Genomic DNA, 27,015 nt, shown 5'->3' on the forward strand with positions numbered 1-27,015 from the left:
ACACCTCCAATTGACTCAAATTATATCAATTATCATATCAGAAGCTTCTAAAGCCATGGCATCATTTTGTGGAATTTTCCAAGCTGTTTAAATGCACTGTCAACTTAGTGTATGTAAACTTCTGACCCACTGGAATTGTGATACAGTGAATTATAAGTGAAATAATCTGTCCAACCGGCCTTACAACCACAGACCACGTGTGACCGCTCCAGCCCAGGTCCTCCTGTGGGATCATCGGAGACCAGCCACTCGGACATCTGATGAAACTGAGGACTATTCTTGTCTGTATTAAAGCCCTTTTGTTGAAAAAACTAATTCTGATTGGCTGGGCCTGGCTCCCAAGTGGGTGGGGTGGGCCTGTGCTATCCCAGGCCCACCCATGGCTGCGCCCCTGCCCAGTCATGTGAAATCCATAGATTAAGTCCTAATGAATTTATTTCAATTGACTGATTTCCTTATATGAACAGTTACACAGTAAAATCGTGGTAATTGTTGCATGTTGTGTTCATATTTTTGGTCAGTATATAATTGTTTTTTCTTTGCTCTAAAATCTTGGGGGGCCAAATAAATCCACATGTCACCAGTTGGGGAACCCAGGTCTATGGTCTAGTATCCGATATATTCACCATCACTGGTGAGCAGTTTTTAAATAAAAAAAAAATGTACATTGGTACCCAGGTCATCTTAGGTTTCATTACATACAGTCGAGAAGAACTACTGAACATAAGAGCAGCGTCAACTCACCATCAGTACGACCAAGAATATGACTTTCGCGAAGCGGATCCTGTGTTCTGCCTTTCACCCAGGACAACGGAATGGATCCCAGCCGGCGACCCCAAAAAACGACTTTGAAAAAGGGGAAAACGAAGCGGTCTTCTGGTCAGACTCCGGAGACGGGCACATCGTGCACCACTCCCTAGCATTCTCCTCGCCAATGTCCAGTCTCTTGACAACAAGGTTGATGAAATCCGAGCGAGGGTAGCATTCCAGAGGGACATCAGAGACTGTAACGTTCTTTGCTTCACGGAAACATGTCTCACTGGAGAGACGCTGTCGGAGACGGTGCAGCCAGCTGGTTTCTCCACGCATCGCGGACAGAAACAAACATCTTTCTGGTAAGAAGAGGGGCGGGGCGTATGCTTTATGGTTAACGTGACGTGGTGTGGCCACAACAACATACAGGAACTCAAGTCCTTCTGTTCACCTGATTTAGAATTCCTCACAATCAAATGCATTATCTACCAAGGGAATTCTCTTCGATTATAATCACAGCCGTATATATTCCCCCCCAAGCAGACACATCGATGGCTCTGAACGAACTTTATTTGACTCTTTGCAAACTGGAATCCATATATCCGGAGGCTGCATTCATTGTAGCTGGGGATTTTAACAAGGCTAATCTGAAAACAAGACTCCCTAAATTTTATCAGCATATCGATTGTGCAACCAGGGCTGGAAAAACCTTGGATCATTGCTATTCCAACTTCCGCGACGCATATAAGGCCCTGCCCCGCCCTCCTTTCGGAAAAGCTGACCACGACTCCAGTTTGTTGATAACTGCCTACAGACAGAAACTAAAACAAGAAGCTCCCGCGCTGAGGTCTGTTCAACGCTGGTCCGACCAATCTGATTCCACACTCCAAGACTGCTTCCATCACGTGGACTGGGATATGTTCCGTATTGCGTCAGACGACAACATTGACGAATACGCTGATTCGGTGTGCGAGTTCATTAGAACGTGCGTTGAAGAAGTCGTTCCCATAGCAACGATTAAAACATTCCCAAACCAGAAACCGTGGATTGATGGCAGCATTCGCGTGAAACTGAAAGCGCAAACCACTGCTTTTAATCAGGGCACGGTGACTGGAAACATGACCAAATACAAACAGTGTAACTATTCCCTCCGCAAGGCAATCAAACAAGCTAAGCGTCAGTATAGAGACAAAGTAGAATCTCAATTCAACGGCTCAGACACAAGAGGTATGTGGCAGGGTCTACAGTCAATCACGGATTACAAAAAGAAAACCAGCACCGTCACGGACCAGGATGTCTTGCTCCCAGGCAGACTAAATAACTGTTTTGCCCGCTATGAGGACAATACAGTGCCACTGACACTGCCCGCAACTAAAACATGCGGACTCTCCTTCACTGCAGCCGACGTGAGGAAAACATTTAAACGTGTCAACCCTCGCAAGGCTGCAGGCCCAGACGGCATCCCCAGCCACGCCCTCAGAGCATGCGCAGACCAGCTGGCTGGTGTGTTTACGGACATATTCAATCAATCCCTATCCCAGTCTGTTGTTCCCACATACTTCAAGAGGGCCACCATTGTTCCTGTTCCCAAGAAAGCTAAGGTAACTGAGCTAAACGACTACCGCCCCGTAGCACTCACTTCCGTCATCATGAAGTGCTTTGAGAGACTAGTCAAGGGCCATATCACCTCCACCCTACCTGACACCCTAGACCCACTCCAATTTGTTTACCGCCCAAATAGGTCCACAGACGATGCAATCTCAACCACACTGCACACTGCCCTAACCCATCTGGACAAGAGGAATACCTATGTGAGAATGCTGTTCATCGACTACAGCTCGGCATTTAACACCATAGTGCCCTCCAAGCTCGTCATCAAGCTCGAGACCCTGGGTCTCGACCCCGCCCTGTGCAACTGGGTACTGGACTTTCTGACGGGCCGCCCCCAGGTGGTGAGGGTAGGCAACAACATCTCCACCCCGCTGATTCTCAACACTGGGGCCCCACAAGGGTGCGCTCTGAGCCCTCTCCTGTACTCCCTGTTCACCCACGACTGCGTGGCCACGCACGCCTCCAACTCAATCATCAAGTTTGCGGACAACACAACAGTGGTAGGCTTGATTACCAACAACGACGAGACGGCCTACAGGGAGGAGGTGAGGGCCCTCGCAGTGTCAGGAAAATAACCTCACACTCAACGTCAACAAAACTAAGGAGATGATTGTGGACTTCAGGAAACAGCAGAGGGAACACCCCCATATACACATCGATGGAACAGTAGTGGAGAGGGCAGTAAGTTTTAAGTTCCTCGGCGTACACATCACAGACAAACTGAATTGGTCCACCCACACAGACCGCATCGTGAAGAAGGCGCAGCAGCGCCTCTTCAACCTCAGGAGGCTGAAGAAATTCAGCTTGTCACCAAAAGCACTCACAAACTTCTACAGATGCACAATCGAGAGCATCCTGTCGGGCTGTATCACCGCCTGGTACGGCAACTGCTCCGCCCACAACCGTAAGGCTCTCCAGAGGGTAGTGAGGTCTGCACAACGCATCACCGGGGGCAAACTACCTGCCCTCCAGGACACCTACACCACCCGATGTCACAGGAAGGCCATAAAGATCATCAAGACAACAACGACCCTAGCCACTGCCTGTTCACCCCGCTATCATCCAGAAGGCGAGGTCAGTACAGGTGCATCAAAGCAGGGACCGAGAGACTGAAAAACAGCTTCTATCTCAAGGCCATCAGACTGTTAAACAGCCACCACTAACATTGAGTGGCTGCTGCCAACACACTGACTCAACTCCAGCCACTTTAATAATGGGAATTGATGGGAAATGATGTAAAATATATCACTAGCCACTTTAAACATTGCTACCTAATATAATGTTTACATACCCTACGTTATTCATCTCATATGTATACGTAAATACTGTACTCTATATCATCTACTGCATCCTTATGTAATACATATATCACTAGCCACTTGAACTATGCCACTTTGTTTACATACTCATCTCATATGTATATACTGCACTCAATACCATCTACTGTATCTTGCCTATGCCGCTCTGTACCATCACTCATTCATATATCTTTATGTACATATTCTTTAACCCCTTAAACTTGTGTCTATAAGGTAGTAGTTTTGGAATTGTTAGCTAGATTACTTGTTGGTTATTACTGCATTGTCGGAACTAGAAGCACAAGCATTTCGCTACACTCGCACTAACATCTGCTAACCATGTGTATGCGACAAATAAAATTTTATTTGATTTGACCAGTGCCCTCCAACCACCTGCTCTGCATGATGGAGGTCCTTCAGCATGGCATGCAAACCATTGTTGTTGGCTGTGCATCCTGCTGGAAGCCTACGTTCAAAATATACCCATCTTCAACCCGAGCTGGAAGAGTGCGTTGCATGGGTCTTTTCAGTTTCAAACAGCCGTGATCCTTTGAATGCGTTGGTTGGGGTCGATGAAACAACAGAGGTCCATTCAATGAAGGGAAGTGAAGTAGACAGAGGGGCAGTTTGCACGTGGAGCTTGGCAAAAGGGGGGATGACTTGTTGACATAAATGTCATTCAAAACCAACCTTCATTTACTCGTTGTGACGCTCTGAGTTTCCACATTTTCACACTAGAATAAATGTTTCTCACTCCTATTGATGCCACATAGGCCGTTGTCAAAGGGATTCGTTGTTTTTTAAGGGCAGTCACTCTTTAAAATGGGTGACAGGTCTTTAGTCTCAGTTCTTTCCCTCCTTTATGGAAATATGTACCATCAGCTGTGTGTAGTGGAGGGGAGTCCTTGGCTCTATTAGTAATACAATGAGATGATCAGCTATGAGGCAGCATAGTGACTTAGTATTTACCCCCCTGTTGGCCCACAGCCACACAGAATGAGGACAATTGGATGGGTCGCTCTCATGTTTGCTTAAATGTAATCCTGTTTTAGTGTGTTGTGTTATACATGTGTTATATGCAGTGTGTGGCACTATAGAATGGTGTGTGTGTGTGTTTTAATGTGCACGTGTATGTGTGTATGTTAACGTGCACGTGTATGTGTGTCCGTGCGTGCATGTGTGTGTGTTTCCGATTCTTATCTGAGCATGTTAAATCTCACACTCTTAGAGGCAGATATGCATGTCCTCAGATATGGATTGCATGTGGATTTCCCCATTAAATGATCATACCATCACACAACACTAGTCTCATTCATACAGAGCATTTGTTCATGTGCTCATGTGCTCGTGCTATACTAGATGACTGCCAGGGGGCGCTGTGTTGAAGGCCCAAGCCTCCATCTTGGCACCCTCCCACCGTTGTAAAAATGATTTTGGAAACTATAGAAATGCATTTATTAATATCTATACTTGTTTTTGCCACGTTTATTCTATTACAGACACCTTCACCACTTGGGAAAATAAAAAATCATATTACGTTAGCAAAACATATTTAAAAGAGTATGTCTTTTTTAAAGTTCTGATGTTACTGTCTCCACTACAACAACAACAAAAATACTTAAATACATGTCATTTTGTCCTTGAAGAATTTCATTTAAATAATTGTAGAATTCCATTCATTCCTATGGAGGACTGCTTCTTCTGGGGAATGCCAAAATGGCTGATCAGTGGCTTCAAAGCCTCTCATTGGCCAATGCATAGCATCAGCAATCCAGGGTTTTTTCATCATCGGTTTCACCCAGGGCTAATATCTACTGGAAAGCCTTTTACTTTCTCTGTAGCCTATGTTTTATGAACTTTAAAGTACATGTGCATTAGGTAATGGTTTTGCCTGACCCAAATGTTTTTATAAAGCTTGAATACATTCGTCATGGAATGCATTCAGCAGCGTGTGTGAGTTTGTGTGTGCCGTGGGTATGTGTTTGTACAGACAGTACAGACTCTTACCTGCTTGTGCAATTCCATTGTGTGCAAATGGAGGGTGGCTAGTCAGTAACCGTAACCTCAGAATGCACACACACACACACACAAACACACACACACACACACACACACACACACACACACACACAGACATACCTGGACTATTTGCATAGACCTTTTTTTAAACTGCTGCTACTTGCTGTTTATTTTCTGTGCATAGTAATTTTACCCCTACCTACATGTTGTGTACATATTACCTGAATTACCTCGACTAACCTGTACGCCCGCACATCGACTCAGTACCCCCTGTATGTATCCTCGTTATTGTTATTTTATTGTGTTACTTTTTTTACTTGTATTTTCTTAGCTCTTATTTTATTAAAACCGAATTGTTGGTTAAAGGCTTATAAGTTAGCATTTCACGGTAAGGTTGTTATATTCGGCGCATGAGAGAGCGAGATAGTGATGGGGAAGGAAAGTAGAGCGATGGGGAAGGCAGTAGAGCGATGGGGAAGGACAGTAGAGCCATGGGGGAGGACAGTAGAGCCATGGGGGAGGACAGTAGAGCCATGGGGGAGGACAGTAGAGCCATGGGGGAGGACAGTAGAGCCATGAGGGAGGACAGTAGAGCCATGGGGGAGGACAGTAGAGCCATGGGGGAGGACAGTAGAGCCATGGGGGAGGACAGTAGAGCCATGAGGGAGGACAGTAGAGCCATGGGGGAGGACAGTAGAGCCATGGGGGAGGACAGTAGAGCCATGGGGGAGGACAGCAGAGAGAGACCCCCCGTCATGACACCCTCTGGCTACCTCTCTGTGCTGTTCTCTCATGCAGAAATATACCCGTCTGCTGGGAGAGAGAGGGAATGTAGAAAGAAAAGATAATTACAACCATACACATTACAGCCATAGTGGCAGAAAAGACATCGGAAAATGGATTGAGAGACAACGAGAGAAAAGAGTAGGGGGGAGAAGAGGAGGATGGCAGATAGAGAGAGGGGGAGTCAGATCTGTGTGGCGTTGCCCCGAGATACAAGATGTCATAATAAGGCAAAGGGGATGGAGGGAAGGAGGGAGGTCCGGACCACGCAGGGAGAGGGGTAGGAGAGACCTCAAGGAGAAGTGGTTTGGTTTCCCATTGGTCCCAGCCCTCCCACCCCCCTCTCTCTGTCAGGCAGTGGTTTGTTCCAGTTCGCTCTGGGCTCTGTTGTTGTGCAGAGCTGCAGAAGGCCTGCTAGAGCCAGCTACTGCACTGCTGCTGTTTTGGAAAGAGGGAGAGAGAGAGAAAGGGAGAGAGGGTGAAAAGGAAGAGGAGAACAGACAAAGCGGATTGAGACTGTGGGAGCTTGTGTGTTCATTTCATCACCATTTAAGAACCAACCAAGGAGGACAGAGAACACGAGGAAAGAGAGTGAAAAAACGACTCTGAAAAAGCGAAAGTGAAATAGAGGGTGAAGGAGGTAAAGGAAGGGAGGAAGCTGGGTCTGAGGAAAGGCGTCTGACATTGCTTGTCTCGCTTCACACGCAGCAAGATTTCTGCTCAGACAGCCCACAGCTGTTTTTTTCCCCCTACTACACTTGGAGCGTTGTCCTCCATCCTTTCTTCTCCTCTGAGCAAGAGGAGGAGAGCTAGAAGGAGGAAGAGTGGAGGAGGAGGGGAGGCAGCCCCCCCTCCCCTTACACAGACACACGGCACAGAACGAAGGGAGAGAGAAGCAGAGAAAAGAGAGCCTGTTCCTTGCCGTCTCTCTGTCGTCCCTCGGCGAGCGAGCGGCAAACAGGCACCGCTCATGTCCATGAACTCAGAGAAATCCTCGTCCCCCGAAAGGTAACATGTCCTCCCCTGCCCCTGTCTCTCCGTCCGTCTGTCTCTATACCATGCATTTTGTCTGGCTGACTGTCATTCTGTCTTCTGCTCCAGAATTCCCCCATATCCTTCCCTCCCTCCCTCCCCACCCACCCTCCTTCCTTCTCTCTCTATCCATCTGTCTCTCCGTCTATCCTTATCTCTGTCCATCTCTAGCCAGTTGTCGTCTGCTATTGTTTGTAGAGGGTGCAGTGTGCTGACACGGTGAGGAAAAAGGCGCAGTGGTCAATTGTTGCATGCTGATGTAGCTGTTCATACAGCCAGTGGAAAGACAACAACACATAGCCACCCTATCAAACCATCTCTGTCTGTCTGTATGATGATGGCTGCTCCTGCACAGCATATCTGCATATCTGTCAACATGTCAACATTAGCACAGCCACTAGCACATCTCAGCAGGACAAAACACACTTCAAATGACGAACACATCACCAGCAGCACATCTCAAAACACATGACAACAACCGAACAACAGACCTCCTACAACCATCCCCCAAAAACCTGAAAATGTTGTTGTTCATGTACATATATTGCAGATGTTATTGCAGGTGCAGCAAAATGTTTATGCTTCTAACACCAACAGTGCAGTAATACCTTACAATACACAACAATACACAACAATACACACAAATTAAACAAATGTAAATTAAGAAATGAAGAAATATCAGAACAAGCAATGTCAGATTCTGGAGTGTGTGTGCGTGTGTGCGTGTTTGTGCGTGCGCGTGTGTGTGTGCGTATGCGTGTGTGTGTACACAGTTGAAGTCGGAAGTTTACATACACTTAGGTTGGCGTCATTAAAACTCGTTTTTCAAACACTCCACAAATTTCTTGTTAACAAACTATGGTTTGGGTAAGTCGTTTAGGACATCTACTTTGTGCATGACACAAGTCATTTTTCCAACAATTGTTTATTTCACTTATAATTCACTGTATCACAATTCCAGTGGGTCAGAAGTTTACATACACTAAGTTGAAGCTTCTGATATGATAATTCACATAATTTGAGTCAATTGGTGGTGTACCTGTGGATGTATTTCAAGGTCTAGATTCAAACTCAGTGCCTCTTTACTTGACATATTGGGAAAACCAGAGGAAATCAGCCAAGACCTCAGAAAAAAAATTGTAGACCTCCACAAGTCTGGTTCATTCTTGGGAGCAATTTCCAAACGCCTGAAGGTACCACCTTCATCTGTACAAACAATAGTACGCAACTCTAAACACCATGGGACCACGCAGCCGTCATACCGCTCAGGAAGGAGACGCATTCTGTCTCATTTTAAAAGGGTAATTGATCATTATAAAACCCTTTTGCAATTATGTTAGCACAGTTGAAAAATGTTGTGCTGATTTAAAGAAGCAATAAAACTGCCCTTCTTTGGACTAGTTGAGTATCTGGAGCATCAGCATTTGTGGGTTCGATTACAGGCTCAAACTGGCTAGAAACAAAGAACTTTCTTCTGGAACTTGTCAGTCTATTCTTGTTCTGAGAAATGACGGCCATTCCATGCGAGAATTTGCCAAGAAACTGAAGATCTCATTCAACGCTATGTACTACTCCCTTCACAGAACAGAGCAAACTAACCAGAATAGAAAGAAGAGTGGGAGGCCCCAGTGCACAACTGAGAAAGAGGGCAAGTACATTAGAGTGTCTAGTTTGAGAAACAGATGCCTCAAGTCCTCAACTGGCAGCTTCATTAAATAGTTCCCGCAAAACACCAGTCTCAACATCAACAGTGAAGAGGCGACTCCGGAATGCTGGCCTTCTAGGCAGAGTTGCAAAGAAAAAGCCATATCTCAGACTGGCCAATAAAAAAAGAGATTAAGATGGGCAAAAGAACACAGACTGGACAGAGGAACTCTGCCTAGAAGGCCAGCATCCCGGAGTCGCCTCTTCACTGTTGACGTTGAGACTGGTGTTTTGCGGGTACTATATTTTATATTTTATATTCTTCAAAGTAGCCACCCTTTGCCTTGATGACAGCTTTGCACACTCTTGGCATTCTCTTAACCAGCTACACCTGGAATGATTTTCCAAAAGTCGTGAAGGTGTTCCCACACATGCTGAGCTCTTGTTGGATGCTTTTCTTTCACTCTGCTCTCCTACTTACCCTAAACCATCTCAATTGTGTTGAGGTTGGGTGATTGTGGAGGCCAGGTCATCTGATGCAGCACTCCATCACTCTCCTTCTTGGTCAACTTTCCCTTCCACAGCCTGGAGGTGTGGTCATTGTCCTGTTGAAAAACAAATGATAGTCCTACTAAGAGCACACCAGATGAGATGGCGTATCGCTGCAGAATGCCTTCTGTATCCATTATGGTATGAGGTCGGTTGGTTTGCAGAGCATTCAACAAAACCATAGCCCTAACCTTAACAGTTTTGGCATTAATTCCAAGTGGTTAACATCGTGAGTTATTTCTGTTTTTTAAACCCTGTAACAGTGCAGAGCTAACTCTGATACCATGAGGAATTAATGCGTCAAAAATAGGCGTTCATCCATAATACGTTGAATTTCGAAAAAGAACTATGAGCTCTTGTTGCAGTATAAGACGGCATCCAGAACGTGTTTGTTAATGTCATAACAAAGCCGGCTTATATTATGCCTAATGCATTATCAGTGATATACAATGCAATATAAGTATCTATGCCAACAGACGGTATACAAGTGTATTAATGCTAATATGTGAGCAGGTTTATATGGGCTAATGTATTTGTGTAAGAGGGCAGATTATTTGAAGTGTATCAACAATAGGCCTATTCATTATTATATTTTATTTCATGTCATCTGAGAGCTTTATCTGGATATCTGTGCCAAATCACTATATTGGGCCTGTGTTTGGGGTATCATTGCTTTATTTTTAAAGTACCATCTGGGCCAGAGGAATACACACACACACACACACACACACACACACACACACACACACACACACACACACACACACACACACACACACACACACACACACACACACACACACACACACACACTGCTGAGTTAGATTGAGCTAAACTGTGATAGCCATCAGTCAGTCGAGCTGACTAGCTGAGACGCCAGCAGCAGGAGCAGCCTATCTACTTCTGTGTGAATTAGGATGGGGGATAGATAGAGGGGAAGGATAGAGGGAGGGATGGAAGAAGTGTGGTAGGAGGAGATCTGTGAGCGTAATGGTGCTCTGCCTCTGACACTTTTTTTTAAAGCAGCAGGCAGGCAGATTTTGACGACGGCTGTTGTGTAAGATGGCACTAGAGGCATGGCAGGGGAAAGGAGGTAGAACTGGTTCTTGATCAGATATCTTTCTTTCGTCCCTAATGGTTATGATGATTATTGTGACCAGGTAATCTGACCCTAGATCTGTGGTTAGGGAGAACTACTATGGACTGTACCTCGAGCCATGGCAGGGATGGATGCAGCTGGGAAGGGAGGGATTGGGGGAGGTCGGGGAGGGGTGTGCGTTTTGACATCTGAGGGTTTCAGTATGTGTTTGTGTTGTTTGGTTGCAGTCTTTGTTCTATAACATAATGTAAATGTAATGTACTGTTGTATTAGTCCACAGCTGAGCTGGGGTGTCGGTGGCATGATGTTCTACATGGATGGGGTCGGGTGTTTGTGTCTGGACTGCAGTGCCTAGTTTGAGAGAAAAAGTGGCAAGAGAAACAGAGAGGGGAAGGAACCTAAAGAGACAGAGAGAAGGAGACAGAGAGATAAAGCTAAAGAGACAGAGAGAATGAGACAGAGAGATAAAGCTAAAGAGACAGAGAGAAGGAGACAGAGAGAAGGAGACAGAGAGATAAAGCTAAAGAGACAGAGAGAAGGAGACAGAGAGATAAAGCTAAAGAAACAGAGAGAAGGAGACAGAGAGAAGGAGACAGAGAGATAAAGCTAAAGAGACAGAGAGAAGGAGACAGAGAGATAAAGCTAAAGAAACAGAGAGAAGGAGACAGAGAGGGAGAAAGCTAAAGAGACAGAGAGAAGGAGACAGAGAGATAAAGCTAAAGAAACAGAGAGAAGGAGACAGAGAGATAAAGCTAAAGAAACAGAGAGAAGGAGACAGAGAGATAAAGCTAAAGAAACAGAGAGAATGAGACAGAGAGATAAAGCTAAAGAAACAGAGAGAAGGAGACAGAGAGAGGGAGACAGAGAGGGAGAAAGCTAAAGAGACAGAGAGAAGGAGACAGGGAGATAAAGCTAAAGAAACAGAGAGAAGGAGACAGAGAGATAAAGCTAAAGAAACAGAGAGAAGGAGACAGAGAGGGAGAAAGCTAAAGAGACAGAGAGAAGGAGACAGAGAGATAAAGCTAAAGAAACAGAGAGAAGGAGACAGAGAGATAAAGCTAAAGAAACAGAGAGAGGGAGACAGAGGGAGAAAGCTAAAGAGACAGAGAGAAGGAGACAGAGAGATAAAGATAAAGAAACAGAGAGAAGGAGAGAGAGATAAAGCTAAAGAAACAGAGAGAAGGAGACAGAGAGGGAGAAAGCTAAAGAGACAGAGAGAAGGAGACAGAGAGATAAAGCTAAAGAAACAGAGAGAAGAAGACAGGGAGATAAAGCTAAAGAAACAGAGAGAAGGAGACAGAGAGGGAGAAAGCTAAAGAGACAGAGAGAAGGAGACAGAGAGATAAAGCTAAAGAAACAGAGAGAAGAAGACAGAGAGATAAAGCTAAAGAAACAGAGAGAAGGAGACAGAGAGGGAGAAAGCTAAAGAGACAGAGAGATAAAGCTAAAGAAACAGGGAGAAGGAGACAGAGAGAGGGAGACAGAGAGGGAGAAAGCTAAAGAGACAGAGATAAGGAGACAGAGAGATAAAGCTAAAGAAACAGAGAGAAGGAGACAGAGAGATAAAGCTAAAGAGACAGAGAGAAGGAGACAGAGAGAAGGAGACAGAGAGATAAAGCTAAAGAGACAGAGAGAAGGAGACAGAGAGATAAAGCTAAAGAAACAGGGAGAAGGAGACAGAGAGGGAGAAAGCTAAAGAGACAAAGAGAAGGAGACAGAGAGGGAGAAAGCTAAAGAGACAGAGAGAAGGAGACAGAGAGATAAAGCTAAAGAAACAGAGAGAAGGAGACAGAGAGATAAAGCTAAAGAAACAGAGAGAAGGAGACAGAGGGAGAAAGCTAAAGAGACAGTGGAGGCAGAGAGAGAGAGCGAAAGAGACAGAGAGAGAGAGAAAGCTAAAGAGACAGTGGAGGCAGAGAGAGAGAGTGAAAGAGACAGACAGAGAAGGAGTCAGAGAGAGGGAGAAAGTTAGAGAGAAAGCTAAAGAGACAGAGAGAAGGAGACAGAGAGAGATAGAAAGCTAAAGAGACAGAGAGGAGTCAGAGAGAGGGAGACAGAGAGAGAGAGAAAGCTAAAGAGGCAGAGAGAAGGAGACAGAGAGAGAGAGAGAGAAAGCTAAAGAGGCAGAGAGAGAAAGCTCAAGAGACAGAGAGAAGAAGACAGACAGTAAATCTCAGTAAGACCAAAATAATGGTGTTCCAAAAAAGGTCCAGTCACCAGGACCACAAATATAAATTCCATCTAGACACTGTTGCCCTAGAGCACACAAAAAACTATACATACCTTGGCCTAAACATCAGAGCCACAGGTAACTTCCACAAAGCTGTGAACGATCTGAGAGACGAGAAGGGCCTTCTATGCCATCACAAGGAACATTAAATTCAACATAACAATTAGGATCTGGCTAAAAAATACTTGAATCAGTCATAGAGCCCATTGCCCTTTATGGTTGAGGCCTGGGGTCCGCTCACCAACCAAGACTTCACAAAATGGGACAAACACCAAATTGAGACTCTGCACGCAGAATTCTGCAAAAATATCCTCTGTGTACAACGTAGAACACCAAATAATGCATGCAGAGCAGAATTAGGCCGATACCCACTAATTATCAAAATCCAGAAAAGAGACGTTAAATTCTATAACCACCTAAAAGGAAGCGATTCCCAAACCTTCCAAAACAAAGCCATCACCTACAGAGAGATGAACCTGGAGAAGAGTCCCCTAAGCAAGCTGGTCCTGGGGTTGGGGCTCTGTTCACAAACACACCCTACAGAGCCCGAGGACAACAGCACAATTAGACCCAACCAAATCATGAGAAAACAAAAAGATAATTACTTGACACATTGGAAAGAATTAACAAAAAAACAGAGCAAACTAGAATGCTATTTGGCCCCTGCCCAATGTATGACCATATTAGAGAGACATATTTCCCTCAGATTACACAGATCCACAAAGAATTCGAAAACAAATCCAATTTTGATAAACTCCCATATCTACTGGGTGAAATTCCAGTGTGCCATCACAGCAGCAAGATTTGTGACCGGTTGCCACGAGAAAAGGGCAACCAGTGAAGAACAAACACCATTGTAAATACAACCCATATTTATGCTTATTTATTTTATCTTGTGTACTTTAACCTTTTGTACATTGTTAAAACACTGTATATATATATATATATATATATATATATATATATATATATATATATATATGACATTTGTAGTGTTTTTATTGTTTTGAGACTTCTGTATGTGTAATGTTTACTGTTAATTTTGATTGTTTATTTCGCTTTTGTCTATTATCTACCTCACTTGCTTTGCCAATGTTAACACGTTTCCCATGCCAATTAAGCCCCTTGAATTGAATTGACAGAGAGAAAGCTAAAGAGACAGAGAGGGAGACAGAGAGAGAGAGAAAGCTAAAGAGACAGAGAGGGAGACAGAGAGAGAGAAAGCTAAAGAGACAGAGAGGGAGACAGAGAGATAAAGCTAAAGAGACAGAGAGGGAGACAGAGAGAGAAAGCTAAAGAGACAGAGAGGGAGACAGAGAGAGAGAGAGAGAGAGAAAGCTAAAGAGACAGAGAGGAGACAGAGAGAGTGAGAGAAGGCTAAAGAGAGAGGAGACAGAGAGAAAGCTAAAGAGACAGAGAAGGAGACAGAGAGAGAAAGCAAAAGAGACAGAGAGAAGGAGACAGAGAGAGAGAGAAAGCTAAAGAGACAGAGAGAAGGAGACAGAGAGAGAGAGAAAGCTAAAGAGACAGAGAGAGAGAGAAAGCTAAAGAGACAGAGAGAAGGAGACAGAGAGAGAGAGAAAGCAAAAGACAGAGAGAAGGCGACAGAGAGAGAGAGAAAGCTAAAGAGACAGAGAGAAGGAGACAGAGAGAGAGAGAAAGCTAAAGAGACAGAGAGAAGGAGACAGAGAGAGAGAGAAAGCTAAAGAGACAGAGAGAAGGAGACAGAGAGAGAGAGAAAGCAAAAGAGACAGAGAGAAGGAGACAGAGAGAGAGAGAAAGCTAAAGAGACAGAGAGAAGGAGACAGAGAGAGAGAAAGCAAAAGAGACAGAGAGGAGACAGAGAGAGAGAGAAAGCTAAAGAGACAGAGAGGGAGACAGAGAGAGAGAGAGAGAGAAAGCTAAAGAGACAGAGAGGAGACAGAGAGAGAGAGAGAAGGCTAAAGAGAGAGAAGGAGACAGAGAGAGAAAGCTAAAGAGACAGAGAAGGAGACAGAGAGAGAAAGCAAAAGAGAGAGAGAAGGAGACAGAGAGAGAGAGAAAGCTAAAGAGACAGAGAGAAGGAGACAGAGAGAGAGAAAGCTAAAGAGACAGAGAGAGAGAGAAAGCTAAAGAGACAGAGAGAAGGAGACAGAGAGAGAGAGAAAGCAAAAGAGACAGAGAGAAGGCGACAGAGAGAGAGAGAAAGCTAAAGAGACAGAGAGAAGGAGACAGAGAGAGAGAGAAAGCTAAAGAGACAGAGAGAAGGAGACAGAGAGAGAGAGAAAGCAAAAGAGACAGAGAGAAGGAGACAGAGAGAGAGAGAAAGCTAAAGAGACAGAGAGAAGGAGACAGAGAGAGAGAGAAAGCTAAAGAGACAGAGAGGAGACAGAGAGAGAGAGAAAGCTAAAGAGACAGAGAGAAGGAGACAGAGAGAGAGAGAAAGCTAAAGAGACAGAGAGAAGGAGACAGAGAGAGAGAGAAAGCTAAAGAGACAGAGAGAAGGAGACAGAGAGAGAGAGAAAGCTAAAGAGTGAGAAATAGAGAGGCAGATACAGTAGAGAGATAGATGTCTGTCATTAGTGTTGTCTGTGGGTTACCTCATTACTTAAGTAACAGTAATACATCTGTTACGGTTTTCCTCCGTCGAAAGAGAGTCGGACCAAAATGCAGCGTGGTAATTTCCATACATGTTTATTACGATGAAAACACGAACAATACAAAAAACAACAAACGGAATGTGAAAACCTATACAGCCTATCTTTTTTACATTTTTTATAAAAAATCATTTATTATCTTCAATACCATTCATTCTTTACAACACATAATTTTTATACATACTCAAATAATGGTATTTTAATTAAACTAATTCAACTAAACATAAACCCCAAACAAAACCTCAGGGGAGCATCTTCCCTCCCCGTCACCCTACAAAATACCTTTCCCTATCTCCCCGTCCCTAATTATCCCCTTACAAATCTAAATGACACCCAGCCCTAAACCCCCCTTCCACCTCTCCCGAGCAGCATGCTGCCCCCACTTCCTCTCCTCCCTCTTCATCCTCCCCCTCAAATCTCCTTCCACCCTCCTCACTATCCCTTCCACCCCCCAATCTCTCCCTGTCTTCACCATGTTCTGCCTTGCTTCCCACAGCCCCCGTTTAAAGAGACTCATGAGAAGCCAGAGCAGAAACCTGTCCCTATCCGTCCCTCTCACTCTCCCTACACCTCTCTCTAACCTGGCCCACGTCAATACAAAATCCCCCTTTACCAAACCTAACAACACCCGTGCCCTAGCCCATACTACTCCGGCAAAGGCACAGTCCCAAAAGACATGGCGCACAGTCTCCTCCCTGCCACAAGAGGATCTTGGACAGGTGGGGGATTGCACCAAACTATACCGGTACATGATGGAACGTACTGGCAAGCACTTATGGAGGCTCAACCAATTCAGGTCCTTGAGCCTGTTGTCCAGACCCCGCGCCTGCACTCCCTCCCAGACCACTTCCGAGATGCCCACTACAGGCGCCGGACTCCCTGCCTTTCTGACCTCCTCGTACAGGTGCCTGTGATCTAAACCTACTCGGGCAACTTCAACCTCAGGGTGCGCACGCAGCCACTTGGCCGCATGACCAAAGTGCCACGGCAGCTGTTCCGCCCGAGGACCCGTGTTAGACCACACCATTACGCTTCTCGCCTGATACGAGAAGAACACCCGCAGGAGGTAACCGGACGGGTGTATCACTGGCTGAGCAATCTCCGTTAACAAGAAAGAAACAAAAATTGTGTCCAGCTTGAGGGGGAAATGTGGTACCCCCCTACCTCCCTCCCCGATGGGACAGATCATGCGTGCCCCGGCGACCCACTCGCACCTGCCACTCCACATAAACTGAAACACAAGCCTCACTAGAGGCCTCCTCAGACAAGCCGGCAATGGGTCGCCACCTTTAGGACCAGGACTTTGCCCATAAAAGACAAATACCTAGCCTTCCACATTGCTAGCTTCCTCTGTACCACTGCGATACGCATGTTCCAGTTTAGCGTCGCTGAGCCGGAGGTCTCAAAATGGACCCCGAGAATCCTCAGAGCCCCCTCACAGAGAGATAACCCCCCAGGCACAACCGTTCTACCGCGCCATCTTCCGAAAAACTTGACGGAAGACTTTGCATGGTTCAGAACTGCTCCCGACGCTCGGGTGAAATCCCCAAAGATGGCAAGGGACCTTGTCCTGCACGAGTCCTTGCACAGCAGCAAGGAAGTGTCGCCTGCGTACTGCGTCATCTTAACACGCAGCCCACCACTTCCAGGGATCAGCAAGCCTTCCACCCCTGTGTCTGCCCTAATGGCAGCCCCCAGAGGCTCCATGTACAGAACGAAGAGGAGAGCCGAGAGTGGGCATCCCTGCCTGACCCCAGACGAGAGGTCAAAAACATCACCCAAGTGACTATTTACACTAACTCGGCACCCCGCTCCGATATATAATGTACGAATCCATCCTATGAACTTCTCCCCAAATCCTAATCGACCTAACACTCTGAATAAAAAGGATCTATTCACGCGATCAAAGGCTTTCGCCTGATCGAGCGCTGCTACCATTAAAGGCAGTCCTCTATCTTCAACCCAAGTGATGGAGTCCCTGATTAACTGTAGGTTCCATCTAATAGAGCGGCCCTCTACCCCGCACGTCTGATCCTCATGGACGACGTAGGGAAGGGCTGTGCGCAACCGGTCTGCTAAAACCTTTGCAAGTAGCTTGTAATCTACACACATCATGGTCAACGGCCGCCAGTTGCCAAGGTCTGTTACTTCCCCCTTCTTATATAAAAGTGACAGCACACCAACAGCCATTGATCCCCCCGGGACCCCCGTCTCAAGGATGGCCTTCAAGAAAGCATAAAACCCGTCAACAAAAGCCTGCTCCTCCAGCACATCCCGATCTAACTTCCAGTACCCCCTACCAAAGAGGCAGACTGGCAACCCCACCCGCAGGAGCACCCCGTCGTGATCCGAAAAGAAAACAGGCAACAGCCGCCCAGACAACTTACCCAAAGACCTGGGTACAAAAATATAGTCGAGCCTCCGCTCAACCCCCCTGGAGTTGCGCCATGTAGGACCGGCCATTTTCGGAGTAGTGTGCAGACCACCATCTACCAGACCATGGCAAGCCATTAGCCCGGCAATGGCGCCTGCACTGCTATCCCCCCCATTCCTAAATCTGTATTAAAATCCCCCCTATCACTAATTTCCTATTTGTGACACACAGGGCCATCTCCCTCCTGTCTGCCACCACCTGTGGCCCATACACCACCACTAATCTAAATTTACAATCCCTTATCGTGACATCCACCCCTATAACCCTCCCCTGCATTACCACAAAAGAATCCTCCACTTTTACCTCCCTGTGCCCACACAAAATCCCTACCCCCGATGAGTGCACCCCCCCAATACCCCAAACCGACTCCCCCTTGTCCCACTCCCTCTTAAACCTACTAACATCCCCTCCATCCCTCAGGTGAACCTCCTGTAAAAAACAAAAATCAAACCCCACACCCAAACACACACATCCAAATAACTAAAAACCGCCCTCCTCTTAACAAAATCCCTTAAACCCCTTACATTTAAACTAACAAAAGTAAAATTAGACCCCATAAAAAAATAAAAACATGTAATACACTCAAATTCTAAACCCAGACAGAAAAAAACAAAAACAGGAGACTCACCCGATGCTCCCCTGCTCCATATCTACCGGGAACACCATCCGTACTCCCGACATCCCCCCCTCTTCCTCCATCTCACCAACCCAGGATGCAGGAATAGTGTTTGGCTCCGCACCCTGCCCTGCACCCTGGGTCTACCCCCACACTCCTCCCCCTCCCCAGTGCTGCAGCTGGTTTGGAAAAAAATCGGGGAGGCTGAGTCCCCAAACAAAAAACTCCCCACCTCCTCCTGTACCCAGTCCTGAGTCTTGTTAGGTGTGTCCCCACCCAACAGAAGTTGAGGGCCTGGGGAAACCAGCAGCAACCCAGAGGTTTCTCCCACCCCCATCACTCTCTTGGCCATCCCCTCCCTCTCACTGTCGGCCAATCGCACCCTCCTCTTCATACTCTTCTTTGGTGATGGCGGCAGTGGAGAGATACCACCCTCCTGTACTCTGGTCATGAGGCGTGCTTCCTTCCCCTCCTCTTCTTCCCCCATCCCCCGCTCCTGCTCCCCCCCCAGCCGCAGACGCATATGACCTCTGACGGGCCGGGCACCCCCGCCACAGGTGTGCTGACGAGCCACACCCATGGCACGTCTTAGGCTTGTCACAATCCCTCGCCTCGTGTTCCTCAGATCCACAAAATCTGCATTTTCTTGTGCTGCACGAGGCGAATATGTGTCCGTAGGCCATACAGCGCCTGCAAAATGGGGGCTGACGTGCATAAAACAACGTCCCCCTGTCAGCCCCTAGGGAGAACATAGCAGGAGGATGGAGGTAGCCACCATGTCCCTTTGGGTCCTCTCTGAGGAGGGCCTGGAAGCCTCTCCTCCCATTCCAAAACCCAAGGGAGTCTTTGAGGTGCCTTGCTGAGGAGACGTTATCCATGTATCTCCCCAGAAAAGCCCTCACCTCTTCGTCCTTAACGTAAGGGTTGTAAATGTTGACAGTTACAACCCTAAAGTTATTCTTCGCCAGGCTTGTTATTTCATAGTGGCTCATCGGCCTCTCACCTCCCACTGCTCTTGCCCTTCTCAGGATATCATCGTGTTTCTCCTCTGTATGTAGTGCCACGTCGTATGCTCCCTCCAACGAGTTGCCTTGGAAACAAAACACGTCCTTCACCGTCAGCTTTAGAATCCCCATCAATATTATCCTTCCAAAAGTTTCCCGTCCTAAAGGCTCCAACTCCTTTTCCTTCCAAGCAAACCGAATCGTGTTGGCCAGCCCAACCCCAGGGACCGACCGTGTTGATGTATTTAGCACCATCTCCACAAGGAGAATGACGCTCGTTCTCTTCTCTTCCAAAACAAGGAAAAAAGAAAAACCAAAGTGACCGAGCCTATCTGGTGCAAACTAACACAGAGACAGGAACAATCACCCACGAAATACTCTAAGAATATGGCTGCCTAAATATGGTTCCCAATCAGAGACGACGATAATCACCTGACTCTGATTGAGAACCGCCTCAGGCAGCCATAGACTATGCTCGACACCCCACAAAAACCCCATGACAAAAATGCACCACAATAACCCATGTCACACCCTGGCCTGACCAAATAAATGAAGACAAACATACATTACTTCGACCAGAGCGTGACAATATCCTCCAAACACCGGCTTCTCGGGCATTATCACTTTTATACAATGGGTTACCAACATATTAAAATGATTGACATATTTTCATTAAAAACAAATTAATTTATTCCTTCTAGGTCATCCTTCCACAAGATATAGTCCTGACACAAATCTAGGGTTGCTAGAGACGCTGCCCTGTTCAGTCTTTTTGTTCTGTATCCATAGACACATCCCAGTCATTTGTTCTACTGGCTGGCAACGTTCTTATCCCTTGCTTACTAGATAGCCAACTACGTCTAACTTCCAGTCACGTGAAAAAGAGCAGCCAGAATAATGAGCGAAGTAGCTCCATTTGTTTAAGCTGTTTTCTAGTGACATTTATCGGGATGCATCCATAACAATGATCTAATGAGGCGCGATTTCACCTGACATAGAAAATGTGCTCATTCGTCAGGACACTGTTGTTCAGAGGAGCTAGCCAACAACACAGCTACAGTAACACAATCACTTCAAACTGAAGCAGGAAAGACTGCAAATTAGCTGTGTTTCATTTGACCTTTTTTCAACTATATCCATAAAAATGATGCCAGCTGATTCATGATTTCGACCGGCTGAGAAATGCTACCTGTCTAGTCCCGACACGTTCATTACTATGGAACAGCTGGAGATTGAATTTGAATATTGAAACAATGTTGCAAATGTTGGAGAGACAGACTGCAAGGTTTATACAATTCTCCACTGTTGAAAATTAAATGTTAGTCTAAAAGAAACATGAGATAATGTCTAGATTACTTTTATAGTGGAGATTAAGTACATAAATAGCCTGGCTGGGCTGATGAGACAGTGGATTGCGCAGTCAGATGGAACAGAGTGAATAGGCAATTTATCGTCATAGATTTTGCCGGTGCTAACATGTGGAATAGACACCAGCTGGAATGCGGTTTTAACCAGTCAGTATTTATGATTAGAGCCGTTGTATAAAGCCTGCAGCCTCGGTGAAAGGTTCTGTCAGCCACTGAGCTTACAGGGTATACATCTCTGTATATGTCACACAGCCAAGCAGCTGGACCTTGATTTTACAGTATGCTATTCCTCTGAATAAATGTATATGATTGATGTTTGTTACTGTGTGAATGACACTGGTAGCTCTCTAGTCTACTGTGTTTCATGCTCTGAGATCTGTGTGTGTGTGTGTGTGTGTGTGTGTGTGTGTGTGTGTGTGTGTGTGTGTGTGTGTGTGTGTGTGTGTGTGTGTGTGTGTGTGTGTGTGTGTGTGTGTGTGTGTGTGTGTGTGTGTGTGTGTGTGTGTGTGTGTGTGTGCGTAATTTACATCCGAAACAGAATATGATAAGGACGTTTATTGAATAGTTTGGAGAACGGGGTTCCGATGACGAGCCTTCAGGTTATTATGCTGCTGGTGGGGAGGTGGAAGGTCGTTGGAAGACTGTTGCTGAAAAACATAAAGTATGAGACAAGGCGTGAGTTGACATAAATAGTCCCCTAGATGTAGCCATCGGATGACGGAGGGAGAAGTGATTAATGAGTGAGCCCAGAGATGAATCAGCAAGCGTGGTGGAATTGCCTTAGTGCCATGCTCATTGGCTGAAGTTAATAGGAGAATGACATTCTGCACACCTGCTAAGGGCAAAGAGGAGGAGAGACATGACGCTGTCCTGATGAGGTAACATTATTAAATACCTGCTTTGTGGACGGGACAACATGGGCACTCCCATATCAATGCCTGCTATGCTTATTAGTTACCACAATAAACACTACAATGGATGCCTGCTGTGCTTATGAGTTACCATCATAAATACTACAATGGATACCTGTTGTGCTTATGAGTTACCATCATAAACACTACAATGGATACCTGCTGTGCTTATGAGTTACCATCATAAATACTACAATGGATGCCTGCTGTGCTTATGAGTTACCATCATAAACACTACAATGGATACCTGTTGTGCTTATGAGTTACCATCATAAACACTACAATGGATACCTGTTGTGCTTATGAGTTACCATCATAAATATTACAATGGATACCTGCTGTGCTTATGAGTTACCATCATAAATACTACAATGGATGACAGCTGTGCTTATGAGTTACCATCATAAACACTACAATGGATGCCTGCTGTGCTTATGAGTTACCATCATAAATACTACAATGGATACCTGTTGTGCTTATGAGTTACCATCATAAATATTACAATGGATACCTGCTGTGCTTATGAGTTACCATAATGAACAATACAATGGATGCCTGCTGTGCTTATGAGTTACCATAATAAACAATACAATGGATACCTGCTGTGCTTATGAGTTACCATAATGAACAATACAATGGATGCCTGCTGTGCTTATGAGTTACCATAATAAACAATACAATGGATGCCTGCTGTGCTTATGAGTTACCATAATGAACACCAAATGGATGCCTGCTGTGCTTATGAGTTACCATCATAAACACTACAATGGATGCCTGTTGTGCTTATGAGTGACCACAATAAACACTACAATGGATGCCTGCTATGCTTATGAGTTACCATCATAAACACTACAATGGATGCCTGTTGTGCTTATGAGTTACCATCATAAATACTACAATGGATACCTGCTGTGCTTATGAGTTACCATCATAAATACTACAATGGATGCCTGCTGTGCTTATGAGTTACCATAATGAACACCAAATGGATGCCTGTTGTGCTTATGAGTTACCATCATAAATACTACAATGGATACCTGCTGTGCTTATGAGTTACCATAATGAACACCAAATGGATGCCTGCTGTGCTTATGAGTTACCATCATAAACACTACAATGGATGCCTGTTGTGCTTATGAGTTACCATCATAAACACTACAATGGATGCCTGTTGTGCTTATGAGTGACCACAATAAACACTACAATGGATGCCTGCTATGCTTATGAGTTACCATCATAAATACTACAATGGATACCTGCTGTGCTTATGAGTTACCATAATAAACAATACAATGGATACCTGCTGTGCTTATGAGTTACCATAATAAACAATACAATGGATACCTGTTGTGCTTATGAGTTACCATAATAAACAATACAATGGATACCTGTTGTGCTTATGAGTTACCATCATAAACACTACAATGGATACCTGCTGTGCTTATGAGTTACCATCATAAATACTACAATGGATGCCTGCTGTGCTTATGAGTTACCATCATAAATACTACAATGGATGTCTGTTGTGCTTATGAGTTACCATCATAAATACTACAATGGATGCCTGCTGTGCTTATGAGTTACCATCATAAATACTACAATGGATGCCTGTTGTGCTTATGAGTTACCATCATAAATACTACAATGGATGCCTGCTGTGCTTATGAGTTACCATCATAAATACTACAATGGATGTCTGTTGTGCTTATGAGTTACCATCATAAATACTACAATGGATGCCTGCTGTGCTTATGAGTTACCATCATAAATACTACAATGGATGCCTGTTGTGCTTATGAGTTACCATCATAAATACTACAATGGATGTCTGTTGTGCTTATGAGTTACCATCATAAATACTACAATGGATGCCTGCTGTGCTTATGAGTTACCATCATAAATACTACAATGGATGTCTGTTGTGCTTATGAGTTACCATCATAAATACTACAATGGATGCCTGCTGTGCTTATGAGTTACCATCATAAACACTACAATGGATGCCTGCTGTGCTTATGAGTTACCATCATAAATACTACAATGGATGCCTGCTGTGCTTATGAGTTACCATCATAAACACTACAATGGATGCCTGCTGTGCTTATGAGTTACCATCATAAATACTACAATGGATGCCTGCTGTGCTTATGAGTTACCATCATAAATACTACAATGGATGCCTGCTGTGCTTATGAGTTACCATAATGAACACTACAATGGATGCCTGCTGTGCTTATGAGTTACCATCATAAATACTACAATGGATGCCTGCTGTGCTTATGAGTTACCATCATAAACACTACAATGGATGCCTGCTGTGCTTATGAGTTACCATCATAAATACTACAATGGATGCCTGTTGTGCTTATGAGTTACCATCATAAACACTACAATGGATGCCTGCTGTGCTTATGAGTTACCATCGTTACCTCTTTTTCACACCAGTATTTCAACTTGCACATCTTCATCTGCACATGTATAACTCCAGTGTAAATTGATCAATTGTGAGTGGGTGGTGTGTGTTTCTGTGAAACCTTGGTGTGTTAGTGTGTGTTTCGGTGAAACCTTGGTGTGTTAGTGTGTTGTGAGTGGGTGGTGTGTGTTTCTGTGAAACCTTGGTGTGTTAGTATGTTGTGAGTGGGTGGTGTGTGTTTCTGTGAAACCTTGGTGTGTTAGTGTGTTGTGAGTGGGTGGTGTGTATCCCCCACGTGAGATTGGAGAAGCCAACGTGTTTTTACTGTGATTACTGGAGCTGTGAGTGAGTGAGTGAGTGAGTGAGTGAGTGAGTGAGTGAGTGAGTGAGTGAGTGAGTGAGCGAGTGAGACCACACAAAGGGACACCAGTGATAGACAGAATGGTGTCAGCTCCTCCCACCTTCACCAACAGTGGTTGTTTGAACCATCAGTCACATCCAGACAGCACAGTCCTAGACCACATCGCATTGGTTCTAGTCAGCAAGCCTCCTTTCCCAAATCACCATTGATCTGACACAAGTTGATAGCCAGTGAAGGTCAGACACAGACAGAAACCGAGACAAACGCACATCCCAAGAATCTCAAACAGCCTACTTCCCTCTTCTCATGTGCCCTCGACCACTTATCTGAAATAGGATTATAAGTGAAATGAGACAAGAAGAGGCTGTCGAAATAGAGTATTGGACCTCAGCCAGCCGTCCATGAAGCCCAGTCAGCCCAGAAGCAGCAGCAGTCACATCTGGAGCCGCCATGATCCCTCACATACCAACAGTCCATTCTTTTCTCCCTCCATCTTCAGCCTGCAGTGTGACCCACATTACATCACTACACCCAGGCCACAGGGTTCAATTCTCGGGCCGACTCTTTTCTCTGTATATATCAATGATGTTGCTCTTGCTGCGGGCGATTCCCTGATCCACCTCTACGCAGACGACACCATTCTGTATACTTCTGGCCCGTCCTTGGACACTGTGCTATCTAACCTCCAAACGAGCTTCAATGCCATACAACACTCCTTCCGTGGCCTCCAACTGCTCTTAAACGCTAGTCAACCGTTCGCTGCCTGCACCCGCACGCCCGACTAGCATCACCACCCTGGATGCTTCCGACCTAGAATACGTGGACATCTATAAGTACCTAGGTGTCTGGCTAGACTGTAAACTCTCCTTCCAGACTCATATCAAACATCTCCAATCTAAAATCAAATCTAGAGTCGGCTTTCTATTCCGCAACAAAGCCTCCTTCACTCACGCCGCCAAACTTACCCTAGTAAACTGACTATCCTACCGATCCTCGACTTCGGCGATGTCATCTACAAAATAGCTTCCAATACTCTACTCAGCAAACTGGATGCAGTTTATCACAGTGCCATCCGCTTTGTTACTAAAGCACCTTATACCACCCACCACTGCGACCTGTATGCTCTCGTCGGCTGGCCCTCGCTACATATTCGTCGCCAGATCCACTGGCTCCAGGTCATCTACAAGTCCATGCTAGGTAACGCTCCGCCTTATCTCAGTTCACTGGTCATGATGGCAACACCCACCCGTAGCACGCGCTCCAGCAGGTGTATCTCACTGATCATCCCTAAAGCCAACACCTCATTTGGCCGCCTTTCCTTCCAGTTCTCTGCTGCCTGTGACTGGAACGAATTGCAAAAATCGCTGAAGTTGGAGACTTTTATCTCCCTCACCAACTTTAAACATCAGCTATCTGAGCAGCTAACTGATCACTGCAGCTGTACATAGTCTATCGGTAAATAGCCCACCCAATTTACCTACCTCATCCCCATACTGTTTTTATTTATTTAATTTTCTGCTCTTTTGCACACCAGTATCTCTACCTGTACATGACCATCTGATCATTTATCACTCCAGTGTTAATCTGCTAAATTGTAATTATTTGCCTACCTCCTCATGCCTTTTGCACACAATGTATATAGACTTTTTCTTTTTTTCTACTGTGTTATTGACTTGTTTATTGTTTACTCCATGTGTAAGTCTGTGTTGTTGTCTGTTCACACTGCTATGCTTTATCTTGGCCTGGTCGCAGTTGTAAATGAGAACTTGTTCTCAACTAGCCTACCTACCTGATATGCCACAATAGCATAGCAACTAATGAAGCATGATATACTGTAGTGCCAGCGACTAGCAAGGGCGTATGCCGGACCCCATTAGCCCCAATGCTTGGTCCCGATCCCCTCTTTGTTTCTCTCACTCTGTTTCTGCAGCATCCCTCTCTTGGCTTCCCTCTCTCACTCTGTGTCTGCAGCATCCCTCTCTTGGCTTCCCTCTCTCACTCTCTGTGTCTGCAGCATTCCTCCCTTGGCTTCCCTCTCTCACTCTGTGTCTGCAGCATCCCTCTCTTGGCTTCTCTCTCTCACTCTCTGTGTCTGCAGCATCCCTCTCTTGGCTTCCCTCTCTCACTCTGTTTCTGCAGCATCCCTCTCTTGGCTTCCCTCTCTCACTCTGTTTCTGCAGCATCCCTCTCTTGGCTTCCCTCTCTCACTCTGTTTCTGCAGCATCCCTCTCTTGGCATCCCTCTCTCACTCTCTG

The 27,015-nt window shown here is 45.4% G+C and overlaps 1 protein-coding gene across 5 annotated transcripts in view; it reads left to right on the forward strand.

Annotated features, from left to right (window-relative positions):
- The window catches only part of LOC118359256 (SRSF protein kinase 2), a 109,989-nt gene that overhangs the window by 26,595 nt on the left and 56,379 nt on the right, over positions 1-27,015 (forward strand). The window contains exon 1 of one of the 5 annotated variants that reach the window (XM_035737681.2): positions 6,846-7,472. The exons of the other annotated variants lie outside the window; for them this stretch is intronic. Coding sequence (XP_035593574.1) covers positions 7,435-7,472 — 38 coding nt within the window. The 5' untranslated portion in view covers positions 6,846-7,434. Of the gene's footprint in view, positions 1-6,845; positions 7,473-27,015 lie in introns of those variants that run through there. 5 annotated transcript variants of the gene reach the window in all.

The sequence above is a fragment of the Oncorhynchus keta genome, chromosome 26 (genome assembly GCF_023373465.1).
Source record: "Oncorhynchus keta strain PuntledgeMale-10-30-2019 chromosome 26, Oket_V2, whole genome shotgun sequence".
Lineage (NCBI taxonomy): Eukaryota > Metazoa > Chordata > Actinopteri > Salmoniformes > Salmonidae > Oncorhynchus > Oncorhynchus keta.